The 16510-nt window shown below is 44.3% G+C and overlaps 1 protein-coding gene across 2 annotated transcripts in view; it reads right to left on the reverse strand.

Annotated features, from left to right (window-relative positions):
* LOC149331590 (regulator of G protein signaling 7-like) overlaps positions 1–16510 on the reverse strand; it is a 68373-nt gene that overhangs the window by 22211 nt on the left and 29652 nt on the right. For both annotated transcript variants that reach the window (XM_089556748.1, XM_089556747.1), the window contains exons 3-13: positions 10363–10413; positions 8796–8902; positions 7597–7648; positions 6922–7063; positions 5927–6008; positions 5301–5375; positions 4488–4577; positions 3366–3427; positions 2268–2381; positions 1393–1518; positions 659–733 (exon numbers count right to left, since the gene is read on the reverse strand). In XM_089556748.1, coding sequence (XP_089412874.1) covers positions 659–733; positions 1393–1518; positions 2268–2381; positions 3366–3427; positions 4488–4577; positions 5301–5375; positions 5927–6008; positions 6922–7063; positions 7597–7648; positions 8796–8902; positions 10363–10413 — 976 coding nt within the window. The remainder of the gene's footprint in view (positions 1–658; positions 734–1392; positions 1519–2267; positions 2382–3365; positions 3428–4487; positions 4578–5300; positions 5376–5926; positions 6009–6921; positions 7064–7596; positions 7649–8795; positions 8903–10362; positions 10414–16510) is intronic.

The raw sequence follows: 16510 nt of genomic DNA on the forward strand, positions 1-16510 counted from the left end.
CACACTGCTAAATCCACGCATGCATAATGCACTCATTATCGTCATGTCTAATTAGTGACAGAGTGAATAAATGAAAAAGTAATTCAGCGATATAGAAAAGCCACTGCATAAAGAATTTATCAAGGAACACGATGCAATAAACCACATAAAATTCCATGAAGCCATTGTCATGCTATGCTTTCCGCTAGGAAAGCAGTCAGGTCAAAAAACATTTTTGAGAAAACTGGCATTTTCATGGAGATATCAGTCAGTTTGTTTCCTACCTTCGGTCACAAAAACATTTTTTTAATTCACTTCTGGGTTGTTTCCGAAGAAAATTTTAGGGATATAATTAAAAAGACCTTATATATACCGAATGCAGTGTTTTCTAAAATTCAATTTTTTTAGTTTTGCGATAAGATCCTCAGGTCTCCCTCTTAGTCGGCAAACATATTTCAGCAATGACATCAACTCAGAGAAATTAGCAGTTAATTTAAGATTACAACACAGGCCTAGCAACAGTATCGATGATAAAATAAATATGTGGAACATATAAACATTTAGCAATACAGTACTGCATTTGTATCTTGCTCTGCATAATGTGCTATAACTCGTCACACAGTATTTCATACCTGAAGAATTTGAGGAAATGAAAGACAAGTAAATAGGTGAAACTTACTTCCATATCTCTTGTACTTTGATGGGGACATCTTTCAGATGAATTTGTTTCAGCTCTTGCACAGCCTCCCAGAACCTGACACGCAGAGAATGCAAGAAGTACATTGAACTCGGCATTACTGTGTTTACTCGGGTACAATCCAAGCCGTTTACCAATATTGGAAGTCAAAAGCCAAGCATCATGTTATAGCTGAATCAACATTATCGAATAACTAAACTGTTTTTTCCTGTTAGGCACTGCCAAAAGTTATCCATGCATTACAATCACAGCAGAGCTACATTCGAGTATTCCAGTGTTCCTGAATACTCAACAATGAATGCTGCAGTGTTGACCAGAACGTTGATATACACAGGTGCACAGAGCTCACATCAGGGCACTGTGTGTCTGTTACATTCACAAAACTTTACTGTTTGCTGCCTAGAGTTTTTGTGTTCTTACCTAAGCAGGGTAACCAGCCAAAGAAATAAAAAAAGAACTTTCAGTTGAACTTTCCAAGTGAAAATTTTGAACTGTGTGTTTAGAAAATATGTCAACCTCTATTCGGAACTTCCAAATGAAATGAATTAAACAGTTAAAAGGAGATACTGCCTTCCAACCCATAAGTCCAATTAGAAGCTCCAGTTGTGTATCTGGAAATGACTGGCGGCTCCAATTGGAACAGGCTGTGCAGGCCATTGCTGTTTGTCGGGTGGTCTGATCAGAGTGGCCCGCACAGATGGGGAATCGTGCCTCACCTCAGATTCTCGAGGCTAAACTCCTTTTCGAGAAACTGGATGAAGTGCTCCCTGCCCGCTGGGTCCCGCAGCAGTTCCTGTAGGGAGTTCTTCCAACGACGCACCCGACGCGGTGGCACATTGGTCCTGGTGGAGGGGTCAGAAACAAATGCAGTAATCAACCCGGTGATGGACCTAATAAGCTCACAGCCATAAACAGCTATAAAAAGAGAAGTAATTAGTAATTAGCTAGCCTGCTGCAAAAGCTCCACTCAAACAGGCAAGGGTGAGGACCAACATGATTTTGAAACAAAGGCGGGTTTCAGGCAACTAACTCTTCAAGGAAGCATCCAAGGGGGGAGGGATGTTCACGTAGATAATGTAATTCTTGAACTCTTTTCATTGAAAAAGTTCCCACCCATTCCGGTTTTCCTAGAAAGAATCTCTCATTTAGAAAACCGATGGTTGCCCTCACCTCTCTCATTATTTAAAACTTGCCTAAGGGAGCCTGCGGCAAATAAAATGGCCCATCCGGTCAAAATTCGCTATTTTTCAATTTATTATTCTTTTTCATGATCCTTGGGTCTTCAGCTGTCTCCTGACAAAAAATTTTAGCAAAATATGCAGTATAAATTTACAAAATGACTTTCTTTTTATGTGTGGTTGTTAAAAATTGTGAGCAAATCATGCTTCTGGAATTGTCAGCAGAATTACATGAATTCTGCAACTTTTCGATAGCAAAGCACCGCCACCTTAGTAGCACCGTGAAAAGGAGAGATAAGTGCTTTATTATGGCTGCAATGCCGCATTTATCTAGGCAAAACTAAAAGTAAACGAACCGATCAAAACACAAGAAAAGTAGCGAGACACCGAGAGAGAGACCGACTGTTACTCACGTCTGTTTTTCCACTTCCCAAAACTCGGTGCTATCCGAGATCCACGGGTTGGAAGGCTCGAGCGGCATGCAGAAGCTGTCGTACTCTGCATGCTTTTCATAATAAGATTTGTACCTGAAAGTGATCAGAGGGTCAGAACGTGATTCTCGCTGGCTCTATCGAAACTGACCAGCACTAGTGTTCGTTACAGCAACCATTGTGATGCACCAGGGAACTACAGCTGTCTGGCAAGCACAGCTTGAAGAGTATGTGTGTTTCCAATCAATTACCTCTAGTTTCAAGGGTAAAATCATTTTATGACAGGCAAAGTCAATACTACTAGTACTTGTTGCTGTTATGCCAACAATACACAAGTGGGGGCAACTATGGCCACCAAGTAGCTGAAAACAGGCTTTCCATGAATTTTTAAACAATTCTCATGATTGCAAACACCTATTAATTCGATCATACAACACGTTTCCATAAATTGTGATATTGTGCTGGCCAGCACAGATAAGAGATCTTTTAAACCCCTATTGGTTCAAGCATTAAACACTCCTCAAATGATGTACACCTGAACCCTTGATGCCCATTATGGTCAGTTTAAAACGTAAATGAAGTTTTTTTTAAAAGCCTTCTAAAAATGATAAACAATGTTACCCCTTTACACATGAGCAAAAGCAGCACTTCTAATTAGCAATGAATACATCAATGTTTCGCAGCCAAATCAGACAAAGTATTTATGACACACTGTCCTTGTTTCGTAACTAAAAAAATTAGAGTTAATTCGAATTGCACTCTAAATGTGATAGGCAAAGGAGGAACAAGAGAGCTTTCACACAACCTCGTGGAGCAGCTAGGCATATTGCCAAACTCACAGCAGATAGCACAACACATCTCTCTGCACAGGGAAAAAAATTTCCCTTGTGACAGTAGCCTATTCACAGCATCAATAATACATACAGCATAACCAGCATCATTTTTTTCATTGGCTAAATTGCTGCAGAATGTTTGACTCAATGTTGCACCTTTGCTTTCTTTTTGTTGTTGCTTTTTGTTGTTTAATTTTCATTATGTGTTGGTCACAGAGCTGCCACGTTTCAAGGTCTCAGGACTCACGTTTCAAGAGCTGCGGTGATCTTGACGTTGCCACCATCAAGCCTGCCTTTGAGCGTTTCCACCTGAAAGCGTAACAAAACAAACGCAAAAGTGTCAGAGGCTGACATAGCGACAGTAATTCACCTACATTATTTCATATCCTGTCTTCACACCAAGCCTTTAAGTACAACAAAAAAAAGACGAGCCAAACTGTTCCAAAATGGAATGCAACTGATTTCAACTAGTTTCCGAACAGTTCCATTTGTGTTTTCAGAAGTTCTGATTGGCCATTTCTGGCTTGGAAGGCTCTAGACTTATGCACGACACCAAAATGCAGTAGTTGAAGTACAACTATTTCCTTCAAACTCAGCAGTGAAAGACAGTGCCAATGCAACCTATAAACATGGCAAAGCGCAGAAAAGCCACCAGCACAAAGATGTCACCGCCGGATAGTAAGTATAAATCTACACAATTATATAATACTTAGCCAATACAGCTAATGCTGAAGCCATGAGTCTACCTGTAATTTTAATATGATGTTATACTTAAGTGCGATTAAGGAAACTGTACTCTCTTCGCTACCAATATTTTTAATACTGGTAGCATAATGATAAAGAATACTTCAAAATAACTTCAGTTTCAACATCAAAAATGAGGCCACTCCCTGAGAAAGGAGAAAAGAAAAAAAAAAACCTTTCATAATAAGCCACTTGTTTCATTCAGCTCACAATCGCGATTGTTAAATTCCACTCATACAGCAGTGGCTACTATTCATCACTCTACACATGCATATATCACGTGTCAGTACGGAGGACGTACAGAATGGCATCATGGTGATTTCCTGGTTCAATCGCTTCCTCGTCTACCAGAAAAAAACAGTGGCACAGAAAGGGCCAGTGGCAGTGCTGGGACTGAAATTTTATAGTATATTCACTATTCAGATGAAAACATCTCTGTGAAAAATGTAAATGACTCGCAATAAATAGGGTATTCTTTGCTTTCCTACAGTACGTAACATAAAATTTTAGGCCACATGAAAGTGGCACCTTCCTTCAATCGAAATACTACAGCAATTGCTGCCGGAAAGACCGAGCTAGAGGTCCGAGCTAGATTAGCAGGCCACGGAGCAACAAGGGGACTTGCCTCCTTCTTGAGAACGTCCAGCGGCGTGTTAATCTCGCCTTCAGAGACGCTGGGACTGATGCGTCCGCCAGGTACTGCACACTGCAAGTGCTGGAGGGGAGCGCAAAGAACAAAAGAAACAAGCGCGATGCCCTCAGTACATAACGCAGCTCACAGAACTCCCCCCCCCCCCCATACCTGTCCATTTTCATCACAACACCACCAACGCAAGAGCTCACAAAGCAAACCGCCAACACAGAGTTCTGCAGAAGGCAATTCAGAGGAGTGTCTTCACAGCGTAATAATACAACAACTCTAAGCTTGGAATGAAAAGTTATGTACACCTACATATTATAAAGTTAGAGTCCAGCAAAGCACGTGCACGTAGATATCACCCTATCACAGTGCGACAATTAATGACGACATACTTGTTGTATCATTTATGGTGGCACCAATTTCATCCCCCAGCTATTTAAATGAACCCTGCTAAATGAACGCTTCACCATACAAGCTTTTCACATTGTCAGCCCTCCTGGCAAGCACTGGCATTTGTAATTTTCCAATAAAATGATTCCCTTAGTAAATAAACAACCTGAAACTCTAAGATACACTTTCATAAAACCAATTCACCAACAATCTCAATGCATTTTGTTCTTTACACAACATCCACAAACGTGCTAATTACTAACACAATGTTATAGTCTAGCAATAAAATTACTATAACCACATCAACAGAGACTTGCAAATAGGTATAATCATCAGCACATGATCCATGCACACTAGCTGAAGAAAAAATAAGAGCAAAAGAATGCGAAAAAAAATGCTGCCACTGACCTTTGCACTTTTGATTGGTTTGTTCATACGGCAGGCCTTCTTAATGTCAATTTCCGTAGTATTTACACAGCCCGGCTGTTGGATGATAAAGAAAAAAAAGACGTGCACTGGTCAGAAAAGCACTTCCTGCAAAAGCTACAGCGCTGCATATGTGTCGCAAAACTAAGCACAATGCCTGTCACTGAAAAGCATTACAATACTGTCTCAAATTCACAACAGGTGTTTACTTGTAAATTTTAAACGACGTTTTGAATTTTGACAGTCTTAAGACTTATCAGGCAAAGCCTTTTAAAAAGAATGAAAATGTGTGTACATAACGTGATAGACGTTATTCATTAAAAAAAGAGTTGCACTACTAACAGTGAGACCAAGATTGCAGTATGCAGCAATGATAAACTGATTTCCAGCAAGACAAAGTCAATTCTAAACTTAATTCTTTCACCCTCTGTTTTGTATATGCTTTCAGTCTTCATTCCACTTTGACTGCACATAAAATCTATCATCGAAGCATTAAATAAAATGTGGATGAAATAAACAGAAAAAAATAACGAAAACATCATCAACACATCAACTTGCGTCATTTGATCCTAAGAAGCAAATGAATGAGAAAATGCAGCATCACTCACCACTGGCCTATGTACATCCCAGAAAGCCCTCTCTTGGCTGTCGAGGACTTTCCTTTCTAACTTGTCCCTCTTCTTGTCAACCCTGGAGGGGAAGAAGTAAACGTAAAGGAGCGGACGACCAAATGACGATTCAACACGCGCACATTTTGAGCAACAACAACAGAGCAAGCTACGCATCCACGACCGAGCTACTATTAACGAGCACAGCCCAATCAGAAAAGACTGATCGGAGCTTTCAAAGGCATGGCCTATGCTAACTAGTTTCAGATGGACCCCAGTTGGTTGTGTGTCTCTCGACTTTCCAACTGATCTTTTCCAACTGGGAGAGGAGCAATAAATGCAGCAATGTCAGCCTAGCTGATCACAAAGTCTTTCTTGCACGAGTTTTGAATGAAAAGAAATGGAAGAACATATATGTTATTCAGTGAAGTGACATTGTGCCAGCCACTTAAAGAGCAATGCACAGCATCATCATCATCATTATCAGCCTGACTACGCCCACTGCAGGGCAAAGGCCCCTCCCACGTCTCTCCGATTAACCCTGTCCTTTGCCAGTTGCGGCCACCATATCCCCGCAAACATCTTAATCTCATTCGCCCACTTATAACTTTCTGCCGCCCCTTGCTACGCTTGCTTTCTCTTGGAATCCACTCTGTTACCCTTAAGGACCAGTGGTTATCTTGCCTTCACAATACACGCCCTGCCCAAGCCTATTTCTTCCTCTTGATTTCAACTAGAATGCGAAAAGAAATGGAAGAGCATATATGTGTTACTTAGTGAAGCACCACTGTGCCAGCCACTTAACAGCAATGCAGCTTGTTGATAAAGATGCACTAATGGCTGAGGCAACAAATCACATCACTGTGCGTTTGCAATCAATGTTGCAATGAAGACAGCTAAAAAGCACCAGCTAACGAAGGCTGTCTGAAGGGATGGAAGCATGACTCCAACAACTGGGACAGCCAGGTCGCGAGAGGCGGGATGCCCACACTCACTTGGCCTGTGCCTCAGCCTGCATGAAGATGAATTCCCACTTGCGCGAGAACATCTTCTGAAGCCGGGCCAGGTTCTCGGCCTCGTAGTCGGCCAGCTCCAGGCGGGCCTTGTTCTGCATTGTTCGCTTGCACAGGTACACGGCTGGTGCCACCACACGCCACCAGGGGGAGAGAGCCAGACAGATGTGCCATCAGTCAGGATACGCAACAGCCCTTGCCACGGTGGACACCGTAAGCGATAAGCTTATGAAAGCACAACACTGCCAAGGCACCTCTCAGGCATTGTGCCAATACACAATTACCCAGCAAACCAAAAACCTCTCAGAGACGTCTAGCTAGACGTCTCTGAGAGGTTTTTGGTTTGCTGGGTAGTGGCACTCCTGCTACACCTCAGCAGTTGACACAAAGTATTGCACCTGCTGCCTTTGCTGAGCCGTTACCGCAGTAGCTGCATGAGTTCCGGCCACAACCACTTCAAATTTCAAGTGCCCTATGGTGGTTTCCAACTCTGCCTCGATTTAACACGACACTAATAGGTGCACATAAAGAAAGCTGTACAGACTCACTCACACAGCTAGCACTACGGCGCAAGTTACTGGGGCTCGAATGTGAAAGAGATCCAAGAAGAGTAAAAACAGGCATAGTGACAGACAGCAGGTCGTGGATGAGGCTCACCGTAGTCAGTATTTTCAGGTTCCCAGCAATTAGAGGGCCAGAAGTAAGGCGTCTGTAAGAAAAAAAGAAAAGCAAACACTTAATGTGAAAATTCAATACAAGCACTGTTTGCATGAAATGAGAATTTGGAGCCACAATTAAAGCACTGCCGTAAGTACTTATTAAATGGTGCTACCAGTAATGTTGGTGCTACCAAAACAAGATGCATTCATTTGGGTTGAAGCCTGCACAAAGCTACACAGCTGCTGAGCTTCTCACAACAGCAGTGATCACAATGCTGTCAGTTAACCGGATTTGCAAGGTAATTGTGGTTAAAGAACAAGAATGCATGGGCAAGGCGCACTTAATAGAAGTTGGCCTGTAGCCACCTGCTGCACCATGAAGTGTCGAATATTTCTGGCAACGGCAGGGTTTACATGTAACCAATATTCCACACCCAAAGAAGGTACGTCAGACACCTGCATATGATGCAGTCCTCTGCTTTTGCCAATGGAGGTCCACATTGCAACCTGGCTATGCAGTGTAAGCATGGAGGAATTTACATATAGACTCCTTTTCTCTATGTTTATGGGCTGGCTTTTCAAAATAAAAACACCTCGCATTCAAAGCAGGCAGCAATAACTCAACTCGCCATGTATATTGGTAACTAACACTCAGCAGAGTAGATCACTGCATATAAGGGATAATTAACTTGTGCACACCAGAAGCTTTAATGAATGGATCCTGCTTCAACCGAAACGTAATGTGCATGAATCGTCACAGCATGCCATGAGAAGGATACAGTGGCTTTCAAAAAGGCATTTTTAGATTAAAAAAACAATCTCGTTGTGACAGTGTTTTACTATCCCAAGAAGGGCATCCATCACATGGATCAAGGCAAAATGCAACGAGCACTCCAACAAAATATTCTCTCGCATGTCCAAACAGAAAACTCTCCGCAGCCATATGCTGCGACAGTATCACAAAGTATGACAACCAGCAAATGTCGGTTTAAATTGACCTGTGCAACCGTAGCTGTTTTTGGCAAAAGCATTAAGGCAGCCCAAAAAGATCAGCATATCGTGGTTCTGAATACATCTTTCCATCATATGTGAACACCTCACTCTTCACCATTCAGTGCTGACAAAGGGAGTCGACCGCCGTGCAAACTGCGCGCGTAAAAGAACAGCCACGCACACATAACATGGGAGACAACTCACTTGGAAGCGATAGAAGGTGCCATCTGCCTTGACAGTGAGCACGTGGTCGTCAATGGGGAAGAAGTAGCCATGCGAGGCCATCAGGTGCGACAGGTGCAGAGCCTCCGCTGGAATCAGCAAGAAAGGACGGTCAGTCACTCTTCAACGACATGAACGTTTTTGGTTCTCATCAACCTGAAATCTTCTTGTGCCACCAACAGCTATCACTCAACAACAATTGTGATGTAAGTTCAAATCCCTACAGGTTATTCACGGATGGCCATCAGACATCCATCCTTGGATATCTGCCAGCCATCTGATAACGAATGTCCCCCGGACATACTCCGAATCTCCGAAGCGTATATCCGGATATGGATGTCCATAGGGATGCCCGACGGACATCCCCACCTGGCACTGGAGATTCGGATCTTAATCTTACGTACCACGGATATCCATGGTTGATTGGGAAGCAAAGCAACTATGCATGTTGAGTGCTTGCAGTTAAGTTGATGGCATCTCTTCAGCAACTCTAAATGTGTACTGAAAAACGGAGATGTGTGCATATCTCCATTTCTGCGTATTCACAAATGGAGAAGCTACCTCACAATGCGCATTGAGAGATATGCTCCACAGCACAAGTGCAGAGTGTTAATTGCCAAACTGTCACCCATTACACATAATGCAATTCTCAAGAACCTCCTTGTGCAGCTACTGAAAATATCCTAAGTGGTATGACAGACTGTTTCAGAGACCAAGCTCAAACCTTGCTGGTGTGCCAAAGCTTTCACTCTCCTGAATCCAGCAGACAGAATGGAAAAAAAGAGGATCTCTTGGACAGTTTATGAGTGAACAAATGCCAGCATAACACATTTTCACAACTGTGTTTGTTTATCAACGTGTGTTTACTATGTGTGCATCTTTCGCATAAGACGCAATGGGAGTACATATTCGAGGCTCATGTGGCAAACATCATTTTTGATGTTAGGTATTGTTGTTGTAGTCAGAAATTACAAAAAAAAATAAATAGTGAAGCAAAGACACAGCCTGACAATTGTCATCTGAAATTGCACGAACTCCTGCCCCAAGGCACAGGACAGTAGGGGCCGCTAGGCAGTCAGGGAGAAAAAAGGATCAAATCAAAAGAGACTACGATCACATTAATCCATGACTGAGACCCACGGTCACGCTTAAAGGAAAAATTAAAAGCAAAAAACACAGCGGCAGTTTTTTTTTTTTATAGACTGTTGATTTATGGGATAGCCTAGATGGTTCTCTGTGTTAATTGCTGACTATGCAGTTTCAGAAAGAACTGCTTAACTATACATGTTACTTATTTATTACTGGTGCTGTATTCAAATGCCCTGTAACCCACCTTTGCTATGTTCCTATAACAAAGTAACAACAGAGAAAGCAGTATTTCTAAATAAATAATAAAAATTAAGCATGCATAATTAAACATCACAGGACTTTATTAAAGTATGAATCCCTTCCTGGAACAGCACAGAGCAAGACGTCTAGATTAGTGACTGCGTTATGCATCTCTTGATATTTGACAATTAAATGAAGTAAGCAACAATGTCCAACTCACTTTGGTCGTCAACGTCAAGGTTCTTCATCATCCATGCAATTAAGTCAGCTCCTGCAATGAAAGTATTCATTTCGAACTTTTATGGACTGCATTTTTATAGGGTTTTGTGGTTTACAAAGATGCACTAAATTTTTATAAACTCCAGCATTTCTATAGGGGCTACAGAAAAATGCAGAAATGCTTACGAATCCTTACGTGTATGGCTTAAACCAACTGCTATAAGCATAAAAAAATGAGAAAAAGCTAAAGTTCTGGGATCTTATGGCAGTTCAGTAACTTTTGAAATAATGCACATGACAAAACAACAAACTTCTGATGGATACTAAAGAAGCAATTTCTTTATTTTGGTAGTGACAGGTGGCCTCATTTTGGTGCTCATCCTAATAGTGCACAAATTGGCACAAAAATTCCAATAGTGCAATCTTTCCCGTAACAGTACCACTTCCTCGGAGCCCAGGAATTTCTGAACATTCTGCTATCTGTGCACGCAAATATTTATGCGTGAAAAATAGGCACCAAAGTTTGCCGCTATGGTCATATGTAAAGTAGCCCCATAAGATTTGAATATATCCTTTTGGCATGGCTAGAAATATGGTAAACGGTAGTAACACGGACACCCTTAACAACACAAGAAATTATGAGCAAATGTGATTCAAAGACATCATCTCAAACTCCAATGCACTAGCAGTTTTATTTCAACAGTGGCAGCCTTGAAAGCAAGTGATGCATAAGCTTGAAAATTCCGTGCACTATTTGAGAGAAGTAAGGTGCTCCAAGTTGGCCATGGTGGACGCGCGGAGTTATTTCTTGATGTTACGCGGACACGTGTGTAAATAATGAACTGCAGGAATCACTAAACGCGAATGGGATCGTTATTCAGTGAATAAATTAGCATCAGTGTTTTTAGATTAGGCTGGTTGCATCGCGCAGAGAAAATCGAAAAAAAATTCACTTGGCCCGGCCGTTCGCTTGTTCTGGCCCAAATTTTGTACAGAGTTGGCATTTGGCCATCAGTTTTGTTTTCAACTATATTTGGGTGGGGTACATGCCTGATTCGGTCAGAATTAATTGAAAATCTCTGTCATCTGTGGCAATGGCAGACCAAAACAGCAAGCTTTCACAGCCATGTAGAGTTACTGTATTTGCTACCAAAGGTACCTCTGGTAGCATATACAGACAACTTAAAAAACAGAAGTTGCTTTGTATTCCTCTGCTGGCCAATTACAAAAATAAATGAAATCAGCTTTTTAATGTTTGACTATATCAAACAAACCATGTGTGAAAATTCTAGAGCTCATAATCTTTTTCTTGTGATAAGCTTCTTGCTTAGGTAACAAGAAAGGTTTAACCAGCGGACTAATTTTTCGTCGTGGAGGAATTCTGAGCGCGGAGGCTGAATGTGGGCGGAACTTAATTACCGTATTTTCCGGTGTATAAGACGCACCCTTGTATAAGACGCACCTGCCATATATGCAGGCTGTTATTGAAAAAGTTGGCATATAAGACGCACCCGTGTATAAGACGCACCCCAATTTACACAGTTAGGCTAGTGAGGCTTAATTAAACATGCTTGTGTGACCATCGTGAAATTCACCGTACTTGTGAGTTCTTAAGCAACGCTAAGTGATCGAAAGAAGCAACACTCATGCCATACCCGCCCACGTTTTAGCAAAAAAAAAAAAAAAAACGAAAGAACTGTCCTTATGTCCATAACAACATTTTATTTTCACTTAAAACCTTCGAAGTCTTCATCTTCGGATGCGCTATCAAAACGTTTGCCCCTTTCTGGAGGCAATGCAGCTGTAACATTCTCTTGGCACAATGCACGTACTACGTACACAGAGCAAACAAAGTTGCAAAGGGAGACTAAAAAAAATGCCGGCTTGTCCTGACAATGGCGAAAAGCGCGATTGTCGCCATCTTTTTGGCATTTCACATTACTTTTGCTTGGGGCCTCCGAAACGGCCGCATGTTTATGATCCCGGAAGTCATCATCCCCGCCGTTTCATGATAAAGTTCACCTAAAAAAGTTGCGCATGGCGGTCCCCGTATTATAGCCGTGTTAAAACCGCGTTATTGGTAGCGATAATTTTCCGGTGAAAAAAGCTTCAACATGAACCTGAGTAATTTCTGAACTCACAAAAAAAAGCGAAAAATTCGCATATAAGACGCACCCTTGTATAGGACGCACCAGCAAGATTTTTGAAAAAAAGCCGCGTCTTACACACCGGAAAATACGGTACACTTAAATGGACTATAAAGGGGCTCCCAATAAAGTTGCTGCATGCCTAGGACGTTAGAGGACGCCGCTTCACAAATATCCTCCAGCAAGAATTTGTTAATGTGTTTTGTGGAAGCTGAGTTATCTCTCTTCAAAATTTGACTTTACGCGTCTGCGCGTCTTTCTCTCTCCCCTCGTCACTTTTTGCGCGCTGGCATGCTGCCCCACCCACTCGGTCCGTCCGCCGGCAGGAGGGGGGAGGGGGGGGAGGAGGTGTGGGCGTCACGGCGAACCAATGACAGCCCTTCGCTGGTGACGTAAAGAGCGCGGCCTGGCACGGTGCGTGCGGATTCGGGGAAACCTCGGCACTGCAGGTCGCCGCGAGGCGCAGAAGCGCGAATTTTTAAAATTATATTGGAAATGATTGGTTCGCTTTTGAGGTCCTGTACGCGGAATGAACACTCAGTCGCCTGTACTTGCAAGCCTGTATGCAAGCGTATTATAGGCAACCTCGAACACCCTTTTCAGGGACCCTTTAAGTTGTAAAGCCATGACGCGCCCTCCGAACGAACGAGCACTTTACCGTGCAGGGAGGCTGTGTAGAAATGCATGGGAGACAGCACTTTCAAGCCAACCCCGAAACCGCTTTCCCCAGCTTGCGTTTCTCCGCCGACTCAGCGGTAGCGGAGCCCAATCGCGGAGGCCACGACGGTAGAGCGTTCCTTCTTCCGGTGGTCGCAAGGTGGCGCTACTGGTACCGTGGCATTTGTTCTTTCTCTATGCCGCGGCTGTAGAGTTACTACCAAAAGTAGCATGCACATACAGTAACTCTAGATTGCTGCGAAAGCTTGCTGTTTTGATTCGCCGTCGCAACAAACGGCAGAGATTTCCGATTAATTTTGACCAAATGCCTGTTCAAGCTCAAGTGACGAGATTTGAAGGCACAGGTTCCTTTCCCAAGCGATCCACCCTGGAAAGCCGGCCGAGCACCAGGCCGGGGAATAACTTGTACCCATTTGAAGGAACCGGTGAGTAGCCGACCCAAACGTAATGTGAAGCAAAACTGACCGTTACATGTCACCTCTGTGCGAAACCTGAGCCCGCAGAAGCGAGAGGTCAGGCTGAGACCATTTTTTTTCGATTTTCTCTGAGCAGATCGCAACAGTCGGTACGGCCGGTTTCCGCGCAGGCTGACGGCATCATTCATTGGCTACTTGCGGAATCCTGACGACTGACCGGCAGTTCAGATTGTAACCGAAGGCCCGTAAAACAAAATGCGTTATATTTTTGGTGATCTCCCGCGTGACGACTACGATAGGTGTATCGCCACTATCGCATACACCGCACGCGCGCACACTCATATATCGCACGCACCCTCAAGCTCATCAGCTGGATCGCATGACCGCGCGCAGCGACCACAGCACTCAGCACCATGGAGGCTCAGCACATTCTCGACGGGGGCCATTCACAAGAAAGAGGAATAACACGGCGCATGCGCAAGTCATTCGGAGGAAACTGTGGAATTCGTTTGCTCCTAATTCGCCTACGGCTGGTAAGAAATTTATAACTGTCATTTTTTTTTTCGTACAGTTTCGGTTGCGGTTTCAGCGGCCACACGGCGGCTGAGTATAATGTCATAAGTACGACCGGTCGTGGCCAAGCTCTCAGGCCACATTAGGCGTAGAGAAACTGCGCTACAATCGATAGTTTTTGCTAGCCTGCCTAAGATGTCGGATTGACAGCGAGTCTCGTGTAATCTCAAACCTACTTGCAACATCGAACGATAGCCACCAACAGACAGCTGAAACCGAAACTATACGGAAGAAGAACTTAAATGGCGAATTATTTACAAATCGCAGGCGAATTCCACGAGGTAGGCTATGTTTACGGCTCGTGTCTTACGCATGATTCGACAGCAAAATGGGCAACGAAAACACTGGCGTTGTCAACGCTACACTGGCCGCACAACTTGCAACCGTTCCACATGATTCAACATATGCACATAGGGCGACTTTTTTTTTTTTCTTACTCGTATCTGTGGCCGGAAATACCCACCGCTAGACTGTTGAAAGCGAAACAACATAAGAGAAGCAATCAAATTACAAGTATGCGAGAATTACGCACCGTGATACGCAGATGTTAACGTCCTACGCTCCGTTCCAAAGAAGAGGAACAAAACACGCAACCAAAATATTAGTGCTCGAAACAAGATGACGTGTCGGAAAACCCGGGCGCTGCTCAAAGGTCGTCCGGTTAAGTGGCGCCTCCTGGAAACGAAAAAGCGTAACTGTGGCGATGAGATTCACTCGCGCCACCGGATCGAATGTTCCGTGCGTACCGCTTCTTGGCCCGGGGCTAAATTTTGTGCCTGGCGCCGCAACGATTTCCGTGAATTGCGGAGGACACCGAATTCCCAGGCTTGCCTGAACGAGCGAATCTGCGTTGGGTGCACCCAAATCTCCACGGCGCATATATTGCACCAGAGACCCAAAGCACAGAGTAAAATAGACAGGACAGCTGACTGTGCGGATAAAAGCACGAGTAGCGCTTCATCAAGATTCAGGCGGGTTCACATTGGGGAGTCGCAAACGTCGCGCGACCCATTTGGTCAGTGAATTACGGTTTCCAAGCACTAGGAAAGCGGAGTGGTGGTGGTGGAAAACATTTATTTAGCCTAGCTGCAGGAGAGAGTGGGGACTGCCCTTCAGCCATTAAGGGCCAGTCCCCTACAAATTCTAGGAGGGGTCCCTAGTCCGGGACCCCTGTGGCTTCCGCGGCAGCTCGGGCCCTAGCGACGAGGGCTCTTTGGCTCTCTAACGTATATCAACCGAGCAAGACAGCCTCCCAGATCTCTCAGGTATACGTGAGGGGAAACGGTGGTAAGCGAGCTTAGAGTGGCATGCCCACATCATGTGGTACACGTCCGAGAACGCGCATCCCCAATGCGGGCACTCCCTGCTAAAAGCCGGATTAAAATATTGCTGAACTGCCGGGCGCAGTACCGTGTTGGTATACAAGTGAAGAGCCAACGCTCCTCGCTTATGGTTAGCCCTTTCGCAGGGGGGTGAAAGCGGCTATGCTGTATTTGATATAATTTAAGAATGTCTTTGTAAGTGATAGCCGGGTTTGGTTCTGATACCTCAGGCGGCGAGTGTCGAGGCGATGGCCGATGGTTGAGCGCGCGGGCTGAGGCGTCTGTGGCCTCGTTTCCCTCTAGTCCCGCATGTGCTGGGCTCCAGATGACGACACGTGTGTTCGGGCGATCCCGGTACTCGTATCTATGTAAAATTTTGGCAACGCGTCGATAGATGCGTCCTTGTTCCAGATTCCGGCAGGCTCCCCGGCGGTGATGATGACCCGGGAGTCTGGTTCTGCAGCGCCAAGCGCTATGGCGACCCCCCCCCCCCCCCCCCCCCTCCCCCGCGTGTGTGCAATGTTTGGGTCACGGAAAGTGAGTCCCTGAACGTGCAGGGAGGGAGCGTAACAAACCGATTCAAACCTATCGCGCGACCTCCGCGACTCGCCAGTGTGAACCCGCTTTTCGGGTGGCTAATCAAGACGGAGCATCTTGGCGAATCATGTAGTACATGAGGTCGCGAGCAAGGTGGGATAGGGTGCCTCGACGCGCGCGAATTAGTCAAGAAAGCCAAGAAATAAGTCACCATGCATGATTCGCCAGATAGTTCCGATCAAACTCGTTATCAGATCCGAAACTCGGAAGCTGGCTGACCACCACGCCATTTGCGGAGTCGAGGTGAACGGTCCAGCACCGTCCAAAGCCGGAAAGGCATAGCTGTACGCTCAACGTGGATGCGGTAAAGAAAGGAAAGTTGCAGAGCACCGCTAGAGAAACCAAACGCAGGTTCAAATTGAAAATTCATGTTTATTCAACATTCCTTGCCTTTACAAAATAAAAAAAAAGGCATA

Source organism: Amblyomma mixtum, chromosome 8 (assembly GCF_055824585.1).
Source record: "Amblyomma mixtum isolate Tamu chromosome 8, ASM5582458v1, whole genome shotgun sequence".
Lineage (NCBI taxonomy): Eukaryota > Metazoa > Arthropoda > Arachnida > Ixodida > Ixodidae > Amblyomma > Amblyomma mixtum.